The following is a 25,858-nucleotide window of genomic DNA, read 5'->3' on the forward strand; positions in this document are numbered from 1 at the left end:
CTGAGCCAACACTCCACCTAGCGAGCCCTTCCAGTGCAGCCATGGCCACGTGCCCTCTGCCGCTCTCCCCAGCTTACCCTTCTCGCTGGGCACATAGAGGAAGCCTTTGTTGGGTCCGTCCGGGCTAGAGCTGAGAAGACAGCCCGGGGGCGCTATGCACACTCGGCCGTGGTAAGGGGGCTTGTGCGACTGGGCGAAATACAGCTTCCTGCAGGGCAAACAGAGGGCATGATGGAGCGTCCAGCCCAGCAGCAAGGCGGGCGCGAGATGTCAGCACAAAGCAGCTCCATGCTGCCAGGCCCTTAGGAAGCAGGCTTAGGGGCTTGGCAACAGAAACTGCGCCAGGGGGAGGAGAGGGAAAGAGGGGGCAGGTGAGGGAAGGAAGCTCTGGAGAAGCAGTGAAAAGAATGAGTGGAGAAAGCGACTCAGAGGTGTCATGAGTTTGTGCCCATGGGAGCGGTGTATCTGTGCTGTCCACGGCCACACATAGCCAAGAGTGGGATTTCTCTCGATCACATAAAGAATCCACTAACAACCCTCTATTCATTACACTAACAGCATCGATAATCCCACGCTCCAGGACAGCACCTCCCACCCTGGACCCCGGTGGCCTCTGCAAAGGTGGGAAAGTATCACAACAAGGTCATGACTTCATAGAGCTTCCTAGGCAGGGCGCCACGGCCGCATGCCGAACTCAGAACCTCCAGTTCTAAACACACAGGCCTCTGCCACTTGAGCTAGACTCTCCATTAGCCATAAGGGGCTATGGTGCATAGCTGAGTAATTCCAATTCTACCCAGAAGAGGGCAGCAGTGCACAATACGTAGCAGAATTAGACCCATTTTGCGGATGAGGAAACAGAGGCTCAGCAAAACGAAGCCTCTTGCCCAAGGTCACAGAGCGAGTCTGTGGCAGAGCTGAGGAGAAACCTAGGCATCCTGACTTCCCCACTCCTTGCACTGACCACAAGGCAGCGGCACTCCCCGGCTGCTGAGCATTTACGGCTCCGAACCCGCTTGGGACGGTTACCGCGTTCGCTGCTGTTCCTTGGCCGCGACGTAGAAACTGAAGTCGAACTTCCAGCCTCTCTTGGTGTCGCAGGACAAAGTGGTCATCATCCATTTCCGGGGGCTCGTCTGCTGAAGCAGCCCTACTGTGGACACACAAGCTGTCAGCTTCTTGGTGAAGTTCCCGAAAGGAACTCTATACACCTAAGCAATGGATTAACGAAAACAGACACTTAACCGCACAGTGCTGCAGAGCAGGCAAAGGTCAAAGAGACAGCATCAGACACCCCCTGCCCCCCGCTTTACCCTGAACCCTCACAGGGCCAGAGAGAAAAGGTTCTGCAGGGAGGAGCTAATCCATTGCCACCCAGACCTGGCCCTTCCACACCTCTGCCTCCTTTCCGAGTATGGGGAGCTGGATACAACTAGAGCCTGGCTGTCGGGGGAGCTGAGCCCCCCCCCGACTGCAGCTGGAGCTGTGGTTGTTCAGTCCTGCTGCAAATCGAGTGCTGGGGGATCTCCGCTGGGCAGCCATCAGGCACCCTGTGCAGGCCTGGCTCAGCCCCTTAGGCTGGGATTGATCCGTTCGGCTGCCCTGCCTGTGCATGGACAGATGGGCAAAGCAAGAATTCAGCCCGCGGGACCCCAGGATGGTTCAGAAACCTCCTGTGGGTCAGCTCAGCTGAGGAACCCAGGCCAGTTCTTATCCCTCGCCACCTCCCACCAGCCGTGGCTCTGGGATGAACAGTGGCACAACAGCAGCCCCGTATTGACACCTGGCATCCCAGCAACACCGGGTAGGACACAAGAAGTGTTCCTGTCCGTGCCACCTGGGAAGCCAGCAGTGCGAGCTTCCTCACAGCAGTGCCCTGTTGATCCCATCTCTGAGCTCCTGCTGTCTGCCTGCAGAGCAGGAGGCTCTGCAGTGCAAGCATGCCATAAAAGAGTCTAATGCACACACTTAACTCACCTGGAATGAGGGCACTTCCCCATCTCCCAGGGATACCATCTGCCACGAGGCAGGAACACTGGCATTGAGGGAGAACCTGTAGACGGCTGGCCTGCCCTGGCCTTTGGACTTGGAGACATACACAGTCCCCTGGGGATCTAGAAAACACACCACAGTCAGTCAGGCGGTGGTGAAAGATATCAATCGGTCGGCTAATGCTACAAACCAGGGGAGCGAACACAGAGGGCGTCTGATCTATCCTCTCCCCAGCACTAGCCGAACACAACCCTCTGCCTCTCCACAGGATGGTGCCATTTCCAACGTGCCCTGTGAACACGGGGCGAGATCCTGAGCTGGTGCAAGCCCTACTGACCCCCCTGGAGCTATGCAGCTCAGGATCTGACCCATCCTCCAACCCCTTGGGGTGCAGGTTGAGGGAACTAGCAGGTTTAATGACTTCCCAAAGCCCGGTAGCAAGTCAGTGGCAGAGGGGGAACTAGGAGGCAGCTGTTCCTGGCTCCCAGGCCCATGCTCAGACCACTAGACCACACTGCCACTCTGTTAAGCTGCTCTTCCCAAGTGCCTGTCTGCTGTGCAGCTCTGATGAGTTGAAGTGCCGGGAGAAACGAGCAATGATAATTTGGGGGCAGAGGGAAGGAGAATGTTCTCAGTGGCTCGTCACTCCCTGAACCATACGACGTCCAGCATCAAATCAGGGCTTGGTAGGGAGGCATCTGCAGCCATGTCCCTTTTCTCTGTCTGTTCAGAGCCCACCTTTGCTATCTTCCTTCTCAGACAGGATCTCTGGCACAGCCGGAAATCAGCGACAGGACAGAATGACCGACAGCCAGTCCCCTTGTGCACTCACCCTGTTGCACAGCATCAGCCACACCCCCTCTGCTCCCCCAAGGGGGCCCCGAGCCCCGTTTCCTCTTCTCCAAGGAGGTTCGAATGTTGCTTTGCAGATTGTGGGGCTTTTCCTGAAACAAACCTGTCCCACAAGGTTAGTCAGGGAGGAAAAGGAGAATGGCATTGTCAGAGCTCGGTGTGCCAGGAACACACCGGACCTCCGTCAGCTCAACCCCACACCCTGCACTTCCCCCTCCTGGGCCGGTAACACACTGGGACCTCCATCAGCTCGGCCCCTGACCCAGCGCTCCCCCTCCTGGGCCGGTAACACACCGGGACCTCCATCAGCTCGGCCCCACACCTAGCGCTCCTGGGCCAGTAACACACCAGACCCTGTCAGCTCAGGGAGTTCCCATGGAGTTGTCCCTGTCCTGAGCACTTGCATTTGTGCTTTCCCTCCCCCAGCCCCCGGGGCTGGCAGGCTGCCACCCCCGCCCTACACGGCCAGCTTACAGACAAAAGTTCAGAGCACCAGCCTTTGCCCACTGCCAGCAATATATACGGATTTCACAGTGACAAAACCCACCTTCCTGGGCAACGGGCAATTCTCTGGGCAACCCCAGCTATCCAGAAAGGGGAGGTCTTGCTCACAAGCACGGGGCTAACACTGATTACCATGGCGGGAAGGGAACATTTGCTCCTAATCTCTGGGTTTTTCCTTCCAATGCCTCTGAGCTGAGAACACCAGAGAGCGTGGGGAAAAAGGGTCCAACACAGCAGGAATCACTCTCCCTCCTGAATTCTCTTGGGCACGTCTAGCGGGCCAGGGAGGCCAGCAGTGCAGAGGGGAAAGGGAGGGCAGCCAAGGAGGGCTCAGAAGAAGGCAAGAGACGTTCACATTGATGGGAGGCAGGGTTTGCAAGGGGAGCGCCGATGCCCTGTGGTATTTACCACATCCGTGCCGTGCAGGAGCAGCAAAGGGCTGCCCCCATCCGACCCTTAGGAACTCTCACCTGAACAGGTGACGCAGGAGATGCCCTCGGCGCTCAGGTTGTACTTGAGGTCCAGGAGCACCTGGATGTTGGTGTCAGGCCGAAACAGGAGAGGAGCGCGGCTAGCTGGGCGGAGGCGGCTAGCGAAGAATATGGACAGGATCAGGACCATGACAAAGAGCCCTGCAATGAGAGGTGTGGCCAGCATGTGGGACTCTGCACACACAGAGCTCTCATCTGCACGGTGCCCCCAGGGGCTGGCCATACGGCAGCACGCAGGGGAGCAGGGTGCCAGGGGATTCCCCAGGCTAGCAGGGAAGCGACAGGTGCTGGATGCCCAGGCGCAGAGAGAGAGAGCCTAATGCCATCCAGAACACTGCAGCACCATGCCTTCCCTAAACGTAAGGTGGCCGGCAAAGCCCAGAGGGGAGCACTGTGCCAGCGGGGAAAGGGCAGAGTTATCTGCCATACACAGAGCTATGCAAGTAGCAGAGACAGAGCAGGATCTCAGGACACTGTCATTCCCCTGGGAGAGCAGGAGGAGGGGAGATCTATGTCCCATGTGCCTGTCGGAGGGGCTGGGCAGCGACGCTGTGTCCAACCTCGGCCTCCCCTCACCATTAAGGCTGAGGAATTCTGGGAGCACTGCCCAATTAGAGTCTGTGGGACGCACCATAGGGGAGGGCATCCCTCTGGCCATCCTTACCCACAATCACCCATCTGCTCTTCCCCGCAGACCACAGCGCCCAGTGCTGGAGGAGCTCCTGCAGATGGGCGATCAAGTGACCTTTCCTGACCTTCTCGGCCGGGAGCTGCAAGTTCTCTGGCAGCGCAGACACCAAGGGCACATCCCCCATTTCCAGAGCCACTAGGGGAGAAAGAGACCAAAGGCAGGCTCAGAGCTTGGCTCGGCCCCCAAGCCCCTCGCAGGGGCACAGAGCAAGGAGCCAAAGAGAATGAGAAAGGCAAGTTCTCCTGCAGCCCAGAGTAGCCAGGCAGATGGACAGACTAGAGGACACTCTTAGAAAAGAATTTCCTCAGCCCTGTGCCCTTCAGTGCATCAAACGCACTGGCCAGGCTGGAGCAGGACCCAGAGCTGAGCAAGGCAGCGACTTAAAGCTCCTCTTACGACTAGACGTATGTGCCCAGCAAGCCTCTCTACCTGCTGCTCCCATCTACACTGTGGTAGCCGCTATAGGAGCCAGCGTGCTCGGTGCTCCACAAACTCTTACAAGCTAAGCTGATGGAGGGTGAGAGGGGCACAGAGATGCAGGGAGATGAAGTGGCTGCCCAAAGGCATACGGCAGGTCAATGACAGGAAACGAAGCCCTTTTCCAAGTCCTTGTCTAGTGCCCTCTTCACTCAAGCACATATCACACTGCTAAGAAGAGCAGCCAGCAGCCCTCCAAGAGGCTTGGTTTGGAGAAAAACCCAACAACAGCTGGGCTGCTGATCTGAAGTATCCAAACCTCTGGAGACTGCAGAGGAGGGCTGGAGGATTTCTGTTCCGGCTTGGGATGCCTTGATAACACCCTGTCTCTCTTGGGGTTTAGCATTTCCACAGTTACTACCAGTCGGAACCAAGAAATGGGGGGAAAATGTTACATTACATTTTTTTTCAAACCTCCTAATTATTTGGCATCAGTGTAGGCCCTGGGTGAACATTTGGGGGCGTTCTTAAATGCCAATAAATAACTCAGCAGGTCTCTAGAATCTCCAAGCCCTTTAACAACATTTCAATTGCGTCTCGCAGCACCCTCGTGAGATAGGGAAGCACCATTATCCTCTTTTTTCAGATGGGAAAACTGAGGCACAAAGAGGGGCCGCATCTTACCCAACATCACACATTTAAACCAGAGGCAAACTGGGAATAGACCCCAGCTGCCCTGAGTCCCCATACTATGCTTTAGGCACAAGTTCATTCTTTCCCCCACTTTGGTTTGAACTCTGCCATCAATACAGCACACATGTGGATCCAGGCAGAATCTGACCCTTTGCCTGACCTAGTGTGTCCATGCATAGTAGGGAACTTACCAACCTATGTGTCTGCCTGTAATGGAATCACCCTCACTGAAACCCATGGCTGCAAACGACCAAGTAGGAAGTGAGTCCCCATCCTGCAAAAGTACTAACACCCTCTGTTCCCACTACCTGTGCTGGAGTATGGGGTCGCTCAGCGCGTGGCGGTATCCAGCCCTATAGAAAGCAAAGCAATCTGCGATGCAGAATGTTGGGGTTCAGTAGGAACCCCATCACAATCCCTAGCACCTTTACAAGGAAACAGTGATCCCTCCGCCCCTCTTCCCCCAATACAACCGGGTCCCCCCCGTACCCTCACCCCCCAGGCTGCAACCCCCAGGGCTTTGCTGGGGCAGCAGGCACTCCAGTCTCTTTAACCTGGCAGGAGAATGGCTGCATCCAATTTCCATCTGACAGCCACATGCCTCCTCTGCGTCACGAAGAATCAACCTCTCATTTGCAATTGGCAAGATGGTACTTTCTCTGGTGGGGTCGGCGAGGGCACCAGGTGCCTTCCGGCAGCCCCAGCATGCCACACAGGGCCTCCACACAGAGCCACGTCCTTGCCTCACTCACAAGTTGCCCAGGGGCCGTACAGGAAACTGTCCTTCTGTTTAGTATGGTCCAGGGATGTGGAGGACGAGCTATTTCCATAAATTACCATCCTGTGCAGCTCTGGCATATTGAGGAGGCTCAGCACTTGCAGCAGGAGCCCGGCAGCATGTTAAGAGCAGCCTGACCTCTGCTTGTTCTGGGACTGGTGAATTCACTAGCACAGGGCTGGGGGGAGGTATTCGCAGGTGGAGGAGGACCAAACCTTCCCTAAGGAGACAGCTGCATTGTACCTCCTATCTCCCCGGTCACCAGGCCAAGCCTGGTGCTATCCCTGAGGGTTTGTGTCTGACAGGGACTCTCCAATGCTTGGGGCTGCAGTTTCAACCAGGCAGCACTAACAGCCAGCTTTAAAATCCAAGGATGAGAGGCCCTTCCCAGCGAAATACCCTTCACTCCAGCCAGGGCTAATCGGATGGTCTGGTGATTAAGGCATAGCAATGCCACCAGGACTCGTAAGTTCTCTTCCCAGTTCTGAGCTCACGCAAGTCACTGTCCCACATTGTGCCTCAGTTTCCCCACCTAGAAAGTAGGGATAATTGTAATGACCTGCCTCATGGGAGGCTGTGAGGCCCAACTCCCTATGTGTGTGAAGTGCTCCGAGGCCTCAGGCGCCGGGCACTGTAGAAGGAAGAAGTACCTTTGCTCACATGTGCTCACCCAATGTTACACTAAAGACTACAGAGGGGACTGGGGTTTTAATTGAGTATTGCCTTCCACCTCAGGAGGATTGTACTGCCCAGGTGCTCTAGGACAGATGTTTCCTGGGTCCCTTCATAGGGTAGTTAGGTATTCTGGCCAAAACTGGATCCTAATTGGACTCCTGAGGAACAATAATGTCATGCCTCAAGTAACATCCAGCCAAGGGATGCACACACAGCAAATGCAGATTCACGGCATCCCGGGAGGTAGTAAAGGATCATTAGCTCCAGTTCACCCATGGGGAAACTGAGGCACAGAGCAGCCCAGTGGTCACCCGGCAGGCCAGTGGCAGAGCCGGGAGGAGAACCCAGGACTGCCACTCCCTCAGGGGACACACCTTGTCCCCAGGATGGACTGACGGGATTCTGAACACCTACCCGGCTCCTCCTCCACGCTGAGCAGTGGGATGTCATCATCGAGGTATGGGAGTGACCCCTGGCCTGGACCGACTGCATCCTCTGAGGCGAGTAACAGGTCGTCGGCAATGGGCAAAGTGCTCGTCTTCCCGCACTTCTGACTGCAGCTGGATGGGGAGGGGGGCAGCCAAAGTCAGCAGCTCTGGGCTACGTACTGTGTGAACAGCGGCTGCCTGGTCTCCCTCTGAGAGGAGAGTGAGACTGTTCCAGTGACCTGCTACGCACTCAACTGCCAACACCATGCCAGCCATTTCCACTGCTAATGCGCCGGGGCATATCAGGAGCTCGGTGCTGCTAGCAGATCATCAGAGACTGGGCTAGATGTGTGTGGGGGCAGGAGGGGAGGCGGGGTGTTCCCAGGTGCTTCTGCTCTTCATCACCCGGCTAAGGAATTAAACCTGGCCGGCTGCTGTGCCACACCTGAGGGGGGGGGAAGGGGGAAGGCAAAGGCGCACGCGCACGCGCACTGATTTACCCAGATACAAATCTGCATCCCCGTGCCCCCAGGGGCTGGGCTGTCCGTCCGCAGGGCTTGCGTGCTTCCAGTTTGCAGATTATATCCTGGGACAAGTTCTCTGCAGGTGTAAGTGGGGGAAACTCCCTGGAAGTCAACGGGGCTGCACCCACTGATGCCAGCAGGGAACCTGGCTCCTCTGGTTATAAATCTGGAGTCACTCTGCGGCAGCCACCCTGGGTCTACACCAGCAGAAACGAGATCCAAATCCGGCCTTGACTCCCAGCCTGATCCTGAAGGTAGAGAATAAATCTCCCCTCTCATAAGGGCAGAATCCTGTCGACAGCTGAGTTCTGAGGCCAGAGCGTGCCACTCCACTGCCCGGGGGGCTGGAGGCGTGTGGGGTGAAGCGTGTTGCTAGGGGAGAGGTGTCTGTTTACACTAGGCATACAACTGGCTGGGATGCGTAGTGCTTGCAGTGCAATGGTACTTTTGATGCATTGGTTGCAACATCTGTAGCTCAGGTCTGGAGAGGAAGCCTGAAGAGGTTGCAGCTGCTTTGAGACAGCCGGTTCTGAACTCAATCCCACAATGCACTGCCTCGCAACTGGGCTGAGCCCTGCGGGATAGGCATTTCCGAATTCCCAGAATACAGTGGTATGACCACAGCCGCAAGGTGCACTATGTCTGGATGCACCCATACAGCTCTACCATGTGAATGCACTAACCCATGGCTAGGACAACCCTGGCAACCAGCTGTTCCCTGGAATCAATGCCCAGGCTGTGGTTTCCTTGCCTGGCATAGGCAGGCTCCTGTGGGGGAGACAGGAAGAGTCCGCACCCTGCCGCTGATCAAACAACCCCGTGAGGACTCTCACCTGGCCTGACAGGAGCTCTCCAGGGGGGACATGTAGAGGCTCCATATTCCAAGTGCAGCCGGCATGGTGAACAGCACGGCCACCCAGCAGCAGGACACAATGAGCGACATGAAGAGACCAAAGTCATGCACGGCAGGGATCTGCAGAGAGAACGCTCAGCTAGGACAGAGGAGGTGGGTCCCAGAGACCTTCCAGCAAGAGACCCCGCTAAGGCAACACAGGGAAGCGAACTCAAGAGGAGCCTGGGGGTAGGAACACTGGCCAGTCCATGCTGCCCAAAATCCATGGAGCCAGGTGCCCCGGTGAAAACTGGCAGCCTAGGGCTCAGCCGATGAACGGCACTTGATGATTTGGCATGGCAGACGCTGCCCAGTGGTCAGGGTGCTCACACGGTGGGTGCCTACTGCATTGCTACCCAGCCAGGGGAGCTCTCCCGTGTATCCGGCCCTGGGCACATGCAGGGGAGAAGGGCAGAGCTCTCGCCAGTGGCTCAGGGGAAGGCCCAATCCGATTCCCTCCTTGTGTTTGATGAGCACAGTGCTCTCAGGGACAGCAGCACCAGGGTGCCCAAAGCAGAGGGAAAACCTGGGGTGGAATACGCTGGGATTCCTCCCTCTGCAGTTCAGGCCCCAGCGCTCCCCTGTTTGGCTGATGGGACTGGAGTCTGGAAGGGAAAAGTTCCCGATCTGTTTGTGAAGGGACGCTGTGATCCTTAGACATGCCAGCTCTGCTTCCCACTGAGCCTCTCTTCCCAGCTCAGGCTGGGGGAGCCAGATCAGGAGAGCCAGGCGTAGATGACAACGTTAGCAACGTGCCCCATTTGCCTGCCAGGTCCAGCACATTGCATGTGCCACAGGCCTTGGGAACAGGAGTCCCAAGGACATCACCTGAGCTCCAGCTCCCTGCAAAGCTGTATGGCTCAAAGCCCCAGGAGAGCTGGCTTTGCCACAGGCCCAGGGCAATGGAGCTGGCCTGGAGGGAGTCAGTCTCAAGCAGGAAGAGCACACAAGGAGCATCTACCTGAGCCTGAGTTCAGGGAAAGTCCCCCTCCAGAGCAGGCCCATGGTTGCCCTCTTGTGGGCCGGGAAACTGCTGAAAGGCCGGGGGTGATGTTTTCTAGCAGGCGGCCGTGACCTCAGGTGGGCCACTGCAAAGCCCTGGCGCACCTGCGAGAAGATGTTGGCGGCGTACGCCGCAGCCGTGGTCAAGGAGGTGAAGAAGGTGGCCTTCCCTGCCGTCTGGATGGTGTGGATCATGCGCAGCTGCAGGTCCTTCAGGTGGGTGGCTTGGCGGTAGGTGTTTATGAAGACAAAGACGTCATCGACACCTGGGGAGGCAGAAAGGGGGGGCAGAAATGCTGCTCGCACTGGAGAGACATGCATGGGGCCAGATCCTCAGTGGGCACAAGGTGTCACAGCTCTGTTGAAGTCAGTGGGGCTAGACAAACTCACACCGGCTGGGGACCTGGCCCACCAAAGTCTAAGCTCACTGTCAAGCCTGCACCTCCTGACAGCCGTCGCTCAGCGAGGCAAGGGCAGACCGTTCTGCAGGCTGGCGCAGGTATGGCAGGGCCTTTGGGTGCGGAGCAGCTGGGCCAGAGCAAAGGAAGGAGGCTAGGAAAGACTTACCGATCCCCACAATGACAAAGGCGGCCACGCCATTGAGGATGCCCAGGTACTGGACCCCGAACACCACATGGTACAGGAACAGCGCCACCAGGCAACTCAGCCCGATGCTGGCCAGGCCAAAGAAAGACAGGAACACTGCGGGAGGAGAGCGACGCTAGGAATCTCGATACCGGAATTGCATGGGCTATAATCCCCGTCCTGCCCGTGGGGTGTGGGCACCTGGCTTGCTCCTGCCCCGGGAAGAGCTTTGACCTGACAGGGGGGTATCTTGGTCAGGGATTCCAGCCTGTGGTGACTGGGGCAAGGCATGGTGATGTTTCCAAAGGCGGGTGGTGGTTTTGAGGCATCATGGGCCTGATATCCAGAGGTGCTGAGCACCCACCTCTCCTGCGGGTGTCAATGGGTGCTGCGGGCATTCAGCACCTCTGGAAACTAGACGCATGGAGTCTCAATTTGGGCACCCAAAGTCAGAGGCTGTTATTGACCGGGTTGGCCTAAGTGCCCCCTAAGCGGTGGGGAGGGCCTAGGACTACACAATGGGACAAGGAGCCTTCCACTTCCCACCAGTTCAACTCTCATCCAGGTCAGTAGGGAAACAGGCCCCGATCTGGATCTCCGTTACGTTGGGGTAAATCTATATGGGCTCAGTTGAAGTGAGTGGAGTTATTCCAGATTTACACCAGAGTTAGCGAGAGGAGAAGCTGCTTTTCAGTTGGCCAAATCCCCTCAAGGGAGCCCTTCCACTGCCCCCCCCATCTCTGCCTTGGACAATTCGGGTTGTGTCTCTGCGGCCATGGGGGGCCCTACTACTCTGTCTAACAGCAAAGCTAGGACTCCCATCAGGCTGCTCACTGCAGGCCTTGCTCTGCTTTAGAGCAGGGATGGAGAGTTTGAATGCAACCTACCCGAGCAAGAGGTGAGGATATAGACCAAGACTGCGATGCAGCTACTGCTGATGAAGGCCAGCAGCATGTCGTTACTGAAGGTCTTCCTCACTTCATAGTCAAACAAATCCGTCCCACCATACAGCACCTGCACTTTGCTGGGGTGGGGAGAGAGGAGGGAGAGAAGGCACAGAAGATAATATACAGTGAGTGGGGCTGGAGGATCAAACCACATGCATCTCCTCCAAAACCAGAGGGAGGTCACATGTGCAGATCAGGTCAGAATGCAAGGAGGGGTGGCCGAGGTTTGCATCAGGAGAGCAGGAGATAACAGAGAGCAGGTCTCAGATTTTTAAAATTCCTCCAGTGCATTGCGGTCAGAGGTGTTAATAGAGTTCTTGCTGTCAACAAACAGCTCTGGAAGCTTCCAAAGCCAATCCCATCTGGCATCTTAAATCATTGCTTATTATATTAAGCGCAGATGTAATAGCTAGCCGGGTGCAGGCAGAGCCCAGGCCTGTGAACTGCTGCATGATTTACCAGCCTCTGCTGCTGGAAGCTGGTTCTGAGCAGAGGTAATCCGAGATCATTAAAACCAGGAATACAATAGCCCTGCACCGCAGGAGCGTGCCTGTAATCCAGTCTTTTTGGGGAGGCTTATATGCCCCCCTTCCCTATTCCCCTTCCTGCTCCCCATAATTGCAATCCTTCCCCAGGCCCGTACTGAGAGGACTTTCCCACTGCTGTAATTTCAGAGCTGACCCGCACTGGCTGTATTTCACTTGGCTGATGAAGAGCAGAGTCCCTGCAGGTCAGGGATACTGAGATCCAAAGCAGCAGATGGCTGGAGATGGCTGGAAAGCACTCTTCCAAGCCGCTGCCTGACCATCTGAGTCCCTGGGACCACTCCCCTGTACTGACCAGACGCATCCCCTCCTCAAGCTGTACTGAGGTTCTCCCTGTAAGTGCTGGAGCAGGCACAGAACAAAGCCCAAATCTGACCAGCTGGTTCTCAGCAGCACAGAACCCCAGGGAGGCAAGCTCATGTTTACAGGGGCAAATCCTACTCCGGGTAACACTCACTGGCTCTGTTAGGCTTAGTGGTGTTCCTCCAGCCTGACACGAGGAGCAAGAGGAGAGTCAGGCCCTTTAATTATACTCATCCACCCCTTTTAACAGGCCAGTACATCATCAAGGGCCAAATTCAGACCTGGTGTGAACAGAGACAACTCTGCTGAAGCCAGTGGAATTAGACTGGTGCAGGATGGATGCAAGTGACACCAAGATTAGCCCGATGTATCTGTATACACCTCCACCTAACTGAACTGGGCCCTGCAAGGACAGCCTCACCTAGCGCCAGGTTCTGCCGACAGCTGCATCTGTGCATACCCCCAGGAACCCCCCAGTCTCAGGCCTTGCCCCCCCACCCCCACAAGTTGTCCCATGGTAACTGTACTGGTATAGTTAAAACCGTACAAGTGCCCTAGTGTGGATGCAGTTATAGCCGTATAAAGATGCTTATCCTGTTAGAGCAACTCCCGTATGGGACGGGGACTAAGGTGTACAGATGTGAGGCACCTTTATACTGGTATACCAGGCCATCCAGTGCAGCTACTCCTGATTGACTGCCTGGCAGATGAGAGCAGAATCTGGCCCTCTGGACTGGGACACCCTTTGTGTGGGGGAGTAATTCTGCATGGCTCCGGGCTCACAAGCCAAACCCCATGCCAACTGGCACTGGCCTGAGGCATTAGGTCCTTGCACTCTCATACACGTTTCTGGGGCCATGCAGCATTAAAGCAAACAGGAACTGTGTGAACCATTCATTGCCACATGCTCCAACACCAGTGGCAAGGGCGTTCTGGAGGCCTGCTTTCTTTCCTTCCTTAGGCTGGCCACTGCCCAAGGGAGGAGACTACCCAGGCTGGCCAATGGTCCGATCCACTCTGCCAAATCCTGCACTCCTCATTCCAGCGCTGAGGAGAGCCTCCTAATCGGACTTACCCCGGCAGGGTTCATGGGAGCGTGGCTGCCTGGCACCTCTTGCATTAACCTCAGAGCCTCGCCCCCCCAGCATCAGTACAAAGAGTAACAGCTGAAGGTAGCTGGATTAACCCCTCATGCACCTGACACACCAGCTGCTCCTCTAATGTAAGTGACAGACAATCTCCCACCTCCTCTCCAGTCCCCTCCCTTCCCTGCTGGCTGGATACTAAGTCACTCAGTCCGTACACGGTCCTCCCGCCTCACCTGGTGGACTGCTTGGCTAGCATGGCTACGTAGGTGACCACGAAGCTCTGGAACTTGCTGCGCTGCTCGTCCCACCTATCCTCCACCGAGTAATAATTGGGCAGGGGGGCCCCAAAAAGGATCTCGCTGCGGAGGAGGGAGCTCTTCATGTTCTCGGCCGAAAGCCCCTCATCCACGTACCAGTAGAACTCTGGGTGGGTCATGGCCAACTCCAGAGACCCTGCGGGAGACACCAGCACAGAACCCTTTAGGTCAAGCTCTGCCAGCTGGGCGTGGCACATGGGGCCAGCCTGACGCTGACAGAGCCCCGCATGCTCTCGCCCTCTCTCTCATGAGAGAGCAGCCAGCTCAAGGGGATCTCTCCCATCCCATCCATCTCCGGCCTCTGCTCACCCAGCCTGAGAAGGGGATAGGCTGACAAGAAGGCTCATGGCTGTGACAGCCGTCCTGTCTCCACGCAGTTGCTTTGCTCCCCATGTCACCTGTGCTTGGAGCTACAGGGCAGCCACACCAGTATCAACCACAGCTGCTCCGAACAGGCGGCCTGGAGCTCAGAAAGCCCAGGCCCTGTTACCCAGAAACATGATCATAGGAGAGGCTCCCGTGGTCAGCGACCCCCATCTGAGGAGCCCACAAGGGGAAGATGGAGCCAAAATTCCCAATGGGAGATGGGGGGGGGGCATTAGAGAATGCTGCCTCTACTGCTGCCCCACGGCAATACTCTGCAGCCCCACGGGATCAGGATAGGGAAGCCGGGAGTGGCATCCTATAGGGTGGGCTGCACTAGCAAGAGTGGGACCCTACACAGCATCATGTATTGTGTAAGCCAAAGGCCAGTGCTGATCGTAGGCTCCTGCTCCACCCAACTCAGGTGAGGAGCTGGGATTCCCGTGTATGCTGAAAACACGGTCTTACAGAACGGAGTGTCAGTGCACGTTTCTTCCAGGGCACTGCACAGAACCGAGCCGGGTGGCTCTGAGTCACAAATCTGTGAATTCCAGGCTGCAAGGAGTCCACAAGACAGGCTCCAGCAGCAAGGAACCAGGGCCTATTTTGGAGCAGGTACCAGGTAGCAGAGCTGCTGCTTGCAATGGAGCAGATGGAGTAAATCACTTGCCTGCTCCCCGTATGCCGCTCTGGCTGGCTTTCAATTGGCAGCATATGCCTGGGAGACAGATGGAAGCTGCTTCCCACAACCACATTCCTCCCACGGACTAGCCATGATTCACCTCCAGCTCCCCTGAAACCTGCCCCTGCAGGAGGGGTGGCATTAGCACTGCAGATCTGCTGAGCAGAGTCAGTGCTTGTCTCCCTCGCCCCCAGCATCTGCCTCCTGGTGGCGACTCACCAGGAGCATTTCACCCCACAGCAGCAGCAGATCTATGTTGTCCCAGATAGGCGAGATCTACACTCAGAGCTAGGGGGGGCGATCCCAGCTGGTATAGGCAGTGGGGTTGCGGTCACACAGGTAGCAGGCATGGGCTAGCTGGCCCAAGTACATACGAAGGGGGTCCAGGCAGGTTGGTACTCGGGGTAGCTAGCCCTTGCTCCCCGGGCTCTTGCAGCTACACTAGTATTTGTAACAGGCTAGCTTGATGAGAGCCAGTGCGAGCATATCTACATGAGCTGGGAATCACCCCCGCCCCCAGCTCCAAGTGTAGACGTAGTCATAGACAGGAGGCTCTCCAAGGCAAAAAGATTGTATAGAGCCTAGCACAGAGGGACCTGATCTCTGACTGGGATTCCTAGGCGCTACGATAATCAGCAGAAGTGGGTCCAGGGCTCACTGTCTGACTTGGGGATCGGGCAGATGATGGAGGGGAGAACGGGCCTGATTCCCCATCGCTCTGCACCTCGCACTCTCATTGACACCAGTGCAATTAAAGCAGAAGGGCACCCACTTTGCACTGGCGTTCGTGACAATACGAGGGGCAGGGCAGCAGAGGGGCAGGCCAAAAGGACTCAGACCCAGGGTCCTTGCCCAGCAGTGCAGGGCTTCTGCCAGGTCCCCATCTCAGTGGCATGATGACTGGTACAAAGTCTTGACACAGGGACGACAGGCCAAATTAAGAGTTGGATTCACTGATGCACTGACAAACCCACAAGGCCAGGGTGGGAAAACTCCAGGGGCATAAACACGGAGACTGGCTGGAAAGGCAAAGGGTGAGCCCCATGCCCTAATATCCTGAGCTCCCCATTCCACAGTCAGGCCAAGCCTTCCCCAGGGCGGATGGAGATCAGCACTATGCTATCTAATCTAGGAGACCGGATACGTCTCAGTCCAAGTCCACCCAACTCCCAGGGCTCACCTCGGATGTCAGCCAGGTCTTGCCCCATGCCGTCGTAGTAGATCTTGCCTCCCCGTTCGGTGGGGAAGAAGTATGTCATGAGGGAGCTGGGAGGGGAGCAGTACGAGTAGGAGCCCAGAGGAAGATCCTTCAGGACCTCGTGGGGCTTCCAGCAGAACTCCCGAAAGCGGGGGTGGTCCATGATCTTCCGCTCTATCTCGTGGATGGTGAGCAAGCGCTCAGAGGTGAAGATGTTGTTCTCGGCATCCCCTCGGGCCAGGAAAATGAGTTCGATGCGCCAGTGGGCGTGCGTCTGGGTGTTGGCACTGACGTAGGCAGTGGAGTAGTCCCAGTGCGGAGCACCCCGGGCGAGGCGGGAGGTTTGGTTCCCCGGGCTCCGCCGGGCCTTGGGCCCAGCAGGGCTGATCCTCCCTCCGCCCACGGGAAGCGCTGCGCTGCGCTTTGGCCTGGCCCCACCGCCCAGCCGAGAGGCGTTGGGGTGGAGCTGCTGCAGCTGCTCGAAGATCAGCCTCTGCAGGGTCTCCGAGGTGAAATCAGCCAGGTCCCGGCGGTTCCGGCCCCACGAGCCGAACTGGGACTTGAGGGCCAGGGTGAGCGCATCGAAGCGCTGCGAGGACTCGTGGTTCCTGATCTCGAAGGCGTTGTAGGAGATGTCGATATCCAGGGTAGGGTAGTGGAGGAACATGACGACAGCCAGGGCAGCGGGGATGGCACAGCCCAGGAAGAGGATAACACTGGCGCAGCATGGGTTGGTGAAGACCCAGCCAAGCACGCTCCAAAAGCCCGACGTCGGCAGCGTTGTCGGCAGTGGCCTGGGATTCCATTGGCATTTGCCACACAGCTGGGGACCCTCACTCCTCTTCTGGGGGGCCAAAGGCAACCTCCTCCTCCTCCTCCTCGAGCCAAGCATCTTGCAACAAGGGGTCATCCTCAGAGTCCATGTCCAGCGCCTGCAGCAAGGGGGAGAGAAATAGGAGTGAGTGGGGCACCCGCAGGGTGGAGAGAGAGCGGGAGGGAGCTGCGGCTGGGCCCAGGACACCGCAGAGGGGCTGGGGTGGCAGAGGAATTGTCCCAGACAGCACGTTAGCGTCACAGCAATGACCTAGGCATGCCGGGGTCGGGGAGGGATGGAGTCCCATGCTCCCAGCTCAGTCAGGCAGCAGAGAGCCTCTCTATTTTGATGCCCCGGCCTAGACCTTGCTGCTCCGTGGCTACTGCCATGCCAACCCTGCCTCCTTGCTAAGCTCCCATAGCAACCAAACTCTGGGACCCTGCCCAGCTCCATCCACACCAGGCACTTCAGACATGGATCGAAAGCGGCCTGCATCACTGTCCCAACTTCCGGGGCTTTGCCAGAGGGGTCCTGCCTGACTCCAACGGCCTCGGACGCAGACCAGGGGGAATCCTCTGAGCATGCAGCCCCCACCTGCATTGCAGCAGCTGGGCCATTTCAGTTAGCTGGCTCCACTTTGTGACCGGGATTAGTTTATGCCGTCAGATGAACGCTGCCACGGACTCCTCGCACTAAGGCTGAGAACCCAGATATTTATAGCTGGGTTATGCATCTTTCCTGACAGCGCACACATGCACAATTCATCCTGGTCCTTGGTATCAGTCCCCAGACCTTGCCGGCGCGGGGAACAGGCAGCCAGGCAGGAATCTCCTGGGCAACACACTAAAAATGCTTCTAATTTCCAGGAAACAATTGCAACACCATGGTCTCCGAGGGCAAAAGCATTGCGTTTGTTTACCAGCAGTTACATCAACACTTCAGCCTAGAACTGCCCAGCTTCAGGGCCCCCCAACTCCTAGCCATGGGGGTCCGTCGCCAGGGTTTACTGCATGAATTTGCATCCCTTGCTATGGAACAACTGGAAGCTACAACAATCCACATGGCTAGGGCTCTCTGGGGAGGGTGGGGCCTGCTCATGATGGGGGTGGCGGGGAAGACAAGGAGAACACACCCTGGAGATGGACGGACACCTCAGGGCAAAGCTTGAGCAGGGGGGCTTCTTTCCATAAAGAAGCTATTAGCACAGTGGTCCTTGGCCTCACCCATCCTGGATCCTGGGTTAAAGAGAAGTGTGTTGGGACACCCCCCCTCCAGCCAGCTAGGAAACCCTGGACACCTGGTAGAGAAGCCCAACTTGAGACCCTACTGTCTAGCTATTTCCTCGCCCTTCCTTTCGGCAGTAAAGGCTGAACTCCTCCCGCTCCCTGCAAAGACCCGATCCAGAGCCACAAACAATCTACCCCCAGGGGAGAAACAGCATCAGGCTTCTGCTTTAATGGGACTCTAAACACCTGGGGGACTAACAGAAGCCCTCCCAGCCCCCCCCCCCCCGGTGCCCTTGTGCTGCTGGAGCCATGCCCCGAAACATACAAGTGTAGCAGCTGGGAGGCCAGAGGAGAGCTAGCTGTGGTCAGAGCAGATAGGAGCGCTGGGGACGCAGTGGGGCTCGCAGGCTGTGGAAGTGCAGCGGGGATCGGGATGCAGGTGGCGGGAGCGCAGCGGGGCTCCTGGGTTGGCCTCGCCAGCTCCTACAGGATTTAAGCTCCCATTTTTTAAGTACAAATTAAGGCCCCAAACTCGCAAACCTACTCAGCACCTGCACCTGCAGCCGAAGCTTATGGCTGCGGCGGGTGCTTGGCCCCTCTGGAGCACCCACCAAACACGGCACTCAGTCAGCAGCCACTTTCGAGAACGTTCAGTCCCCGGGGATGTGAAGATCTCGCTGTGCGGGACTGAGCCTGCACCCAGGCCATGCGCGACAGCAGCTCTCCACTGGGCAATGCCAAGGGTCTCCCCGGTTCTGCTCACCAGGGCAATCTGTGCAAAGGGATTCCAGCCAGAGCAGCTGCGTGGCATGGCAGGGGAGGGCTCAGTGCATGCCCCATGGTTTGGATTACAAGGCTAAGAGGGCCCCCAGCTGCTGCTACGGCCCAGTGCAAGGGGAGGAGAGGCACAAAATCAAGAGGAGAAAGGGACATTGAGAGGAGAGGATGGCGCGAAGAGTCGCTCTGAGTCCCGCGGGCTCCCGCCCCCGGCAGCAGCTGCAATGGGGGCTCTGCACATCCATTCAGTTGGGGCAGCAGGTATCGACAAGGCTCCGGGCACACGGAACAGGACCCTCATCCCCTGTGCAGCCTGCAGCCTGTTCCCTGCTGCTGCATCCGCAAGCTGTGGGGTATGTCCTGGGAAAGGAGCTGGAGAGCTGCAGAGCACAGGGATCAGCGGGGGGGGGGGGGGGTCTTTGCTTCCAGGAGGAGAAAGCTCTAGCGCTGGGGCCATGCATCCCCTCCCTCATCCCACCCGGGAGATACAGAGGGACACGTGCTGCTCTCAGCCACACAAGCATCCATCCAAAGAAGCCTCCTCAGAGGAGTTGCCCCAGATTTACAGCAGTGTAACGTACAGGAGAATTGGCCCAGAGTCCAGTTTTACAGGGACCTTCCATAATGCTCAGCACCTCCCCGTCACACCTCCCTGGACACATAGGTCACGACTGCCTGGCCATTCCCCTGTGGCACACGATCCTACCCAGTTGGCCAGTAGCCCTGTATACTAGCCCACGCTCACATCACTGTGGAGAAGCTACTCTGAGTCACTGCCCCATCTCCACTCCGGGCTCGCTCGAGTCCTCCGTGAGGAGGCTCCCGTCTCCCCCAACCTCTCCCCCCGCCTCCAGCCCAGCCAAAGAAGCCACCAGCGACACTGGGAATTGTCACACACATTAAATCCCATCTCGGTCAGTCCCAGACGCCGGGAGTGTTCCACCACCTGCCGCGGTCTGCAGAGGAACAGTCGGCTCAGCAGCAACTCACACGAGTGTGTTCCTGACCTGCCTGCCTCCACCTGCCTGCAGGGGCTGGCCCCAGCTCCCACCCTCGCCCCTCACTCTGCTCTGCTCTCCAAGGGTGCAGGAGCAGGGGACAATGGCTGATGTCCGGACAGCCATAGAGTCTCCCTTTCCCCGACTCCTTAGTGCATATCTGAGGGTGAAGGGGGACCTGGCCAAAAAGGGGGTCTGGAATCTGCCTGACCACACTCTGCTCATTTCCTCACCCTAAAATCAGCAGGCTAGTACTATTCCCAGGGAAGGCAGCAAAGGGGTGTCTCATTAGAGCATTCAGGAAGATCCCGGACGGGACCAAGGGTAGTGGATCTGGGTTCAGGATCAGCTACGGGTTATTCAATTTCCAGTGTGCATATTCCAAAAACAGGCAGGGCACCCTTTGGGTTTCACTGCACATCCATGCGGGGCTGCACAGGATTGAGGCCCTGGGCAAAGCAAAAGCAGATTAACAACGCTGAGCAGAGAGGCTAGTGTTGCTCAACATGATCAATTTCAAACAGGCCCCACCCAGCCAGTATTGTGTATGGGTGCTGGAGATCTTGGGTCCAAATCCTGCTGATGACCCATGTAGAGACGATGCTAAGACATGCAATTACCTACCACCCATTCCTCTGACACTCCCTTCTCACTGCCCAGAAACCCACTGGGACCCCATTTTCCTCCAAGGGATGGAAGTTCCGCAGGACCCAGCCAAGGGCAGGTACATAATTTTTTTCACAATAATCTTCATGAGAAAGGGAGGTAAAGAGCTATATCATTCCGCATTTATTGAGCTTCTGAGAGGCGGGGAAAGCCAGTAATCCTAAACAGGAGTGCCTGTGCGTGACAAGAAAGGAAGAGGGGACAACAGAGAGAGAGAGAGGAAAAAAAACTGAGATGGTAACAGTGCAGAAGGAAAAATAATCACACACCTATCTTCTTTTCTGACCAAAGCCCAGTAAGCTGCAATCGGAGGCCATGTCTATACTACAATGTTCAGTTAACTCACGTTGGCATCAGGGTGCAGCCAATGACTGTTATCTGTTGCTCGGGTGCATGAACGTTGGCTGCTTGCATCAGTGCTGTGGGTACTCACAAGCGGTTGTGTCAATGTAAAAAGCTGTGTACCATGGGTAGGTTTTCCAGCGTGCCCCATGCTGCTGGCTGGTGCAAGCCTCGTGGGACACTTCCACAGGGCTTTGTGAGACGCTAGCAATTCGCCCAGAGATTGCTAGAAACTGGGGGTCAAGTATGCACAAAGCCCTTCTTCCATCCCATGATGCAGGGCAATTGTGGGACAGCTGCTGGAAGACTGTTAGGGTGGACACCGGTACTGCAGCATCTACTCTTGCATCGTGTTAATGGTAGTAGGCTGACCATACCCCAGCATCATTCAGACAGGTGGTGTTATTGCCTCATTGTAACAAGGGGCTTATGTAAGCAGGAAACCAGTTTAGGCGGAAGCACATGCACCACGAGCTGAGACAAGTCAATTTAGACAGGTTTCAGAGTAGCAGCCATGTTAGTCTGTATTCGCAAAAAGAAAAGGAGTACGTGTGGCACCTTAAGAGACTAACAAATTTATTTGAGCATAAGCTTTCGTGAGCTACAGCTCACCAAATGCATCCGATGAAGTGAGCTGTAGCTCACGAAAGCTTATGCTCAAATAAATTGTTAGTCTCTAAGGTGCCACAAGTACTCCTTTCTTAAGTCGATTTAGGTGACCTACCTTTGTAGTGCAGATCAGGCCTGAGGCAGGATATCAGACGTCAAGATCCCCACCCTACCTGTTGCTTCTAGGCCCAAGTGGGGCTGGGAAGCTGCTTATAACTGGGGAGCTATGTTGTATCCCTGTCTAGGGACACCTCCTCTTACCAGAGTTTGGGGCCTTTATTAATGTAATCCAGAGTCACTCCACTAAAGCCAATGGAGTTGAGCTCCAGGATGCCACACCCCAGTGTAAATGAGATCGAGTCTGGCCTCTGGGTGGATCCAAAGGGAGTTGCCTCCGGGAAGTGGATTGGAGGGGAGGGGAAATGGCAGGAGGAAATAGGCGGGGGGGGGGGAGGTCGGGATCTTCGGGGCTAGCCTCTGCTCTCAGGGAAAAGGAAGGACCTGGAGGAGGGCCTGGTTGACAACAGAACAGAGTTGTTCAGTCTGACAATTCCTGCTCCTCTCTGCAGGTGGAGGGGCCAGCCATCGGGAGCGTTTCCCCCTCACTCAGCTCTGCACCTCCTCCCTGCTCTGAACTCCCTTCAAAGGAGACTTCACCACGAGTGCAGCTGCAGAGCCAGACGCAGCCCAGCCTCACCCTGGGACTCGGCTCTCACACAGCCCCTCATTGGGGCACACCTGGGTCGAGAGGAAAGCTGATCCAACCCCCAGCACTGCTCCAAAGAAGACAGGGAGCATGGCTCCAAGAGCAGATAAACCCTGGGACAAGCCACAAGCAGAGAGTTCTGAGAGAACAGCATTTCCTCTGCTCATTACCATGCAGGGGCAAGCTCGCCTTCCCTCTGCTGGCTGCTGTGTTGTCTAGGGACTCCCAGTGCTCACATCCGGCCGCGTTACCTTTCCTTTAGCATCAGCATCAAGCCAGCAGGCCCTGATTCATAGATTCATAGATTTATAGATACTAAGGTCAGAAGGGACCATTCTGATCATCTAGTCCGACCTCCTGCACAGCGCAGGATCTCGCAGCCCTAGTCAAAGCTGCCTCCTCCGGGGACTTTGCCTGCATCAGGATTCCAGGATCAGAGGACGAGGCCAGCTCTGGCTGCTGACGCTGTGCAGAGAAAGGGCTGGCTTTCTCCCCAGCCTTGCCCGGCACTCCCTCGCCAACCATAGATCACGCACCATGTGAGCCGTCACTCCGCCATCCAAAGAGCCACTTGCTGCTGCAGTTACACAGCTGCTGAGATGCACATGCATCTCCTAAAGAGCCGGACAGCACCCCGAGGCGGCACGAGTGGGACGGCAGCTCCAGGACCTAGGCAGCACTGGGAACAGCCAAGTGAGGCTGGCCGGCAGCTTGCCTCATGTGGGGGGGGAAGGATGAAGAGGCACCAGCCAAACATGCCCATGCTAGGTCCATGTCTTTGGAGAAGATGGGGCACTGACACAGCCCACCCCTCGCAGAACAAAAATGGGAATCTCAGGGGGACTCTCTGCCATGGCTGGCACCAGCAGGGATCTTCTTGGGAAGGCTCCCTAGAGATGGAACAAATGGGTGGCGTTGGGAGCTGATCATATTTGGGCTTGGATTAGAGGCCAAAACCAGGGCTAGGGTTAAGTTAGGCTTCAATGGCAGGGGGCTCTCCTGGGCTGTCACTCCCCCTTCCAGCTTTGGAACATCCTGGGATCCCAAAGGGTGCTTAACCCCCTGAAAACGAGGAGAGGTGGCCAATATTTGAGGACCCCCCTGCAGGCTCAGCTCCAGCTTGTCCTGTAGGATGGGGGAGGGGGGGGGAACGAGGAGACACGTGGAAAAAATAAGTCGAATCCAAAAGCATGAAAGAAAATGCACAGATGCCCCAACATCTGCCGTGCTCCCCAATTGCATGCTCCACTCTTGACCATGTACCATGGCTTCTCTGCGCAGCTTGCTCAGCCTCATTAGACTGCAAGCTTTTTCAGAAAAGGGACCAGTCCCCTCAGCAATGCACAGCTCAGACCCTTGTTTCCAGACCTGCATGTGGGAGTGGAGAGCTCGGGTGCCCTTCCCCAGGTTACACCATCCTGATTCTCCCGTGGTTTTACACCAGGAATTGTCCGAGTGGCAGAGAGAAGCTCAGGAGAATCGGAGTTGGGGGCCTTGTAACCACGCACACCATCCCCTTTTCTACAGGGGGCAGGGGAATCCCTGAAAACGAAATGGTCCTGCCACTGCCGCTTGGCACCAAGACACGAGGGATAACAGCTGCTGCCTGTAAAAACAGACACAAGCCGTTGCAAAGCAAACGCTAGTTCGGTCTGCAGAGGAGGAGATGCTTTTGTTCCCCTGGCACAGCGACCTCATTTGCAGGCCTGGATCGGCCTGCGAGCGCACCCTGCCCCACACCAGATGACCCCCTGGGTGAAAAAAATCTGGTTCTCAAGCAGCTGCTAATCTGCTCAGCTGTTCTGCCACAACTCGCTCTTCCCCTCCCTCCCACAGCCCGCCGGCCCAGACCTCCTCTGTGGCTGTCGCTCACTGCACTCCCACGCAAAGGCACATGGGCGCAAGCATGCCCTGGCTTTCAGATCGCCACTCCCACCGCTGATGCCCATTCTGGGCAGTAATTGGGAACCGGAAAAGGCAGCATGGACGGGGCACATCCAGCAAGGGGGCCGACCCAGAGCGTAGCGTTATTTGCTGTTGCTGAGTGGGGTCTCTTTGCACTTGTGATCTGAGCAACCCGATGGCCATTCTAGTCAGCCCCTGCCACCTGCACTGACTTTACCCAGACCCCCAGCTGGAGAGCATGCACAGGGTCAATTTCTGCTAACCCTCCGCTCACAGATCCACCCTGCGGGACTGCACCATGGTGGAACCCCCTCACAAGTGCCAAGCTGGTGCAAGTCACAGGTGGAGGGGTCTAGCGCCCACTCTGACCCAGCGAAACAGTCCAGGCAGAGCGCCATGCAGTGGAGAGTCGAGCCGTGTGCCGAACCCACTGGTTTTAACAGTGGCTGCTTCCCCGCGCATTCCACCAGCTCCCCGGGAAATCACTGGGTGGAGATCTCGCTTTGCTTCTGCTGAGCAGGGACTGTGCATCTAATGTGCAGCCAACCTCACCCACCCCATCTCGCCCAGACATGTGCTCACCTAAGGTGCCTTCCTCCGTCAGCCAGCTAAGGGCCACTTGAGGATGGGCGAGAGAGGGAGAAAGATGCAGGCTCAGCAGCACAGCTGAGCTCGGAGCGACGGTGCAGAAAACAATCTGCCCCAGGGTGCGGGTGGGGCGGGGACGAGTCCCTAATCAAGCAAATAAAAAGCCTTTGTGGTTCCTCAGCATCCAGCCCTATGGACCAGAGCCAGCCACGATTCAGTTCCATTCATCCTCCTGGGATGCCTGCCAAGGCTGCCAACATCAGGGAGCTCAGCCTGCCCCCTAGGAGGGGCTGGGACAGGTGCATGATCCTGAAAGGATCAAGAGCCTGAGCTGATGTAAAAGGGCCCAGCTCTCCTGAAGATGGTGGAGTCAATCATGCAAACGGGCACCAGCTGAGGATCTGGGTCTGCATCTCACCCACCACCACAAACAAGCTCAGGGGATGTGTGTGTTCTGGGTTTGTGCTATGCACTGCACAGGAGGGTGCTGGCTCATGACTGGGGGTCCTAGGCATTACAGTAATGCTAATGTCATTTTGAAGGGGGGTGGTCGGGAGAGAAGTCATGGTATTGCTGACCTCGATCTCCAGTTTTGCAGACAATGGGCACCGCAAAGGAGAAGTCAAGCCCGCACCATTGCGCTGGGCTCCATTCTCCCCTGCCTCGCCCCCAGGGCTCATCACCTGCACCTGAGCAGAGTGGGCCACGTCAAATGCTACCAGGGGGTCTCCCGCCCCTGCAGCATGGGTGTATGTGATGGCACAAGGGGCAAGGCCAGGTAGAACCAGGCCCACAGGTTCCTTGGGACCCGAATCCACTTGGATTGTAAAACCCAAACCTTACCGTTCTACCTGGGAGCAAGTCAACCTGGCATCTTGTTACCATTTACCAGGCTGTAATAGGTTAATTAGTCGTTTAAGGGGCTGCGAAGCAGGGAAGCACCAAGCCCTGAGTCATTTTTCCTATAGCTCTTGAAATCATACCTAACTCCCAGCTTACAAGAAGAGGTTGGGCCAAATTGGAATCAGCAAGAGTTTTACCAGTCACTGGAATGGGCAGAATCTGACCCTACAGCTCATGCCCCCAAAAATCTGCAAGCACTTTCATTAATTCACAGCCAGGTTACCTCCATGACAAAGGACAATTTCCATTTGGCAAACTCTGGGACACAAAGCAAGCCATCACCAAGTCAGGGAGAGGCAGTGACAGACAAGGAAGCTAATTATACCTGAGCTGACTAATTAATGCCAACTTTCAGAT

The 25,858-nt window shown here is 56.6% G+C and overlaps 1 protein-coding gene across 1 annotated transcript in view; it reads right to left on the reverse strand.

The window, feature by feature from the left end:
- The window catches only part of DISP3 (dispatched RND transporter family member 3), a 32,909-nt gene extending 16,013 nt beyond the window's left edge, over positions 1–16,896 (reverse strand). Inside the window, 14 exon segments of the mRNA XM_038377130.2 lie at positions 78–208; positions 1,030–1,211; positions 1,978–2,114; positions 2,825–2,947; positions 3,819–3,980; positions 4,504–4,665; positions 7,508–7,653; positions 8,879–9,018; positions 10,045–10,205; positions 10,507–10,641; positions 11,412–11,548; positions 13,641–13,860; positions 15,950–16,817; positions 16,819–16,896. Coding sequence (XP_038233058.1) covers positions 78–208; positions 1,030–1,211; positions 1,978–2,114; positions 2,825–2,947; positions 3,819–3,980; positions 4,504–4,665; positions 7,508–7,653; positions 8,879–9,018; positions 10,045–10,205; positions 10,507–10,641; positions 11,412–11,548; positions 13,641–13,860; positions 15,950–16,817; positions 16,819–16,890 — 2,776 coding nt within the window. The 5' untranslated portion in view covers positions 16,891–16,896.
- Positions 16,897–25,858: the final 8,962 nt, after the last annotated feature.

This window comes from Dermochelys coriacea, chromosome 18 (genome assembly GCF_009764565.3).
Source record: "Dermochelys coriacea isolate rDerCor1 chromosome 18, rDerCor1.pri.v4, whole genome shotgun sequence".
Taxonomy (NCBI): domain Eukaryota; kingdom Metazoa; phylum Chordata; order Testudines; family Dermochelyidae; genus Dermochelys; species Dermochelys coriacea.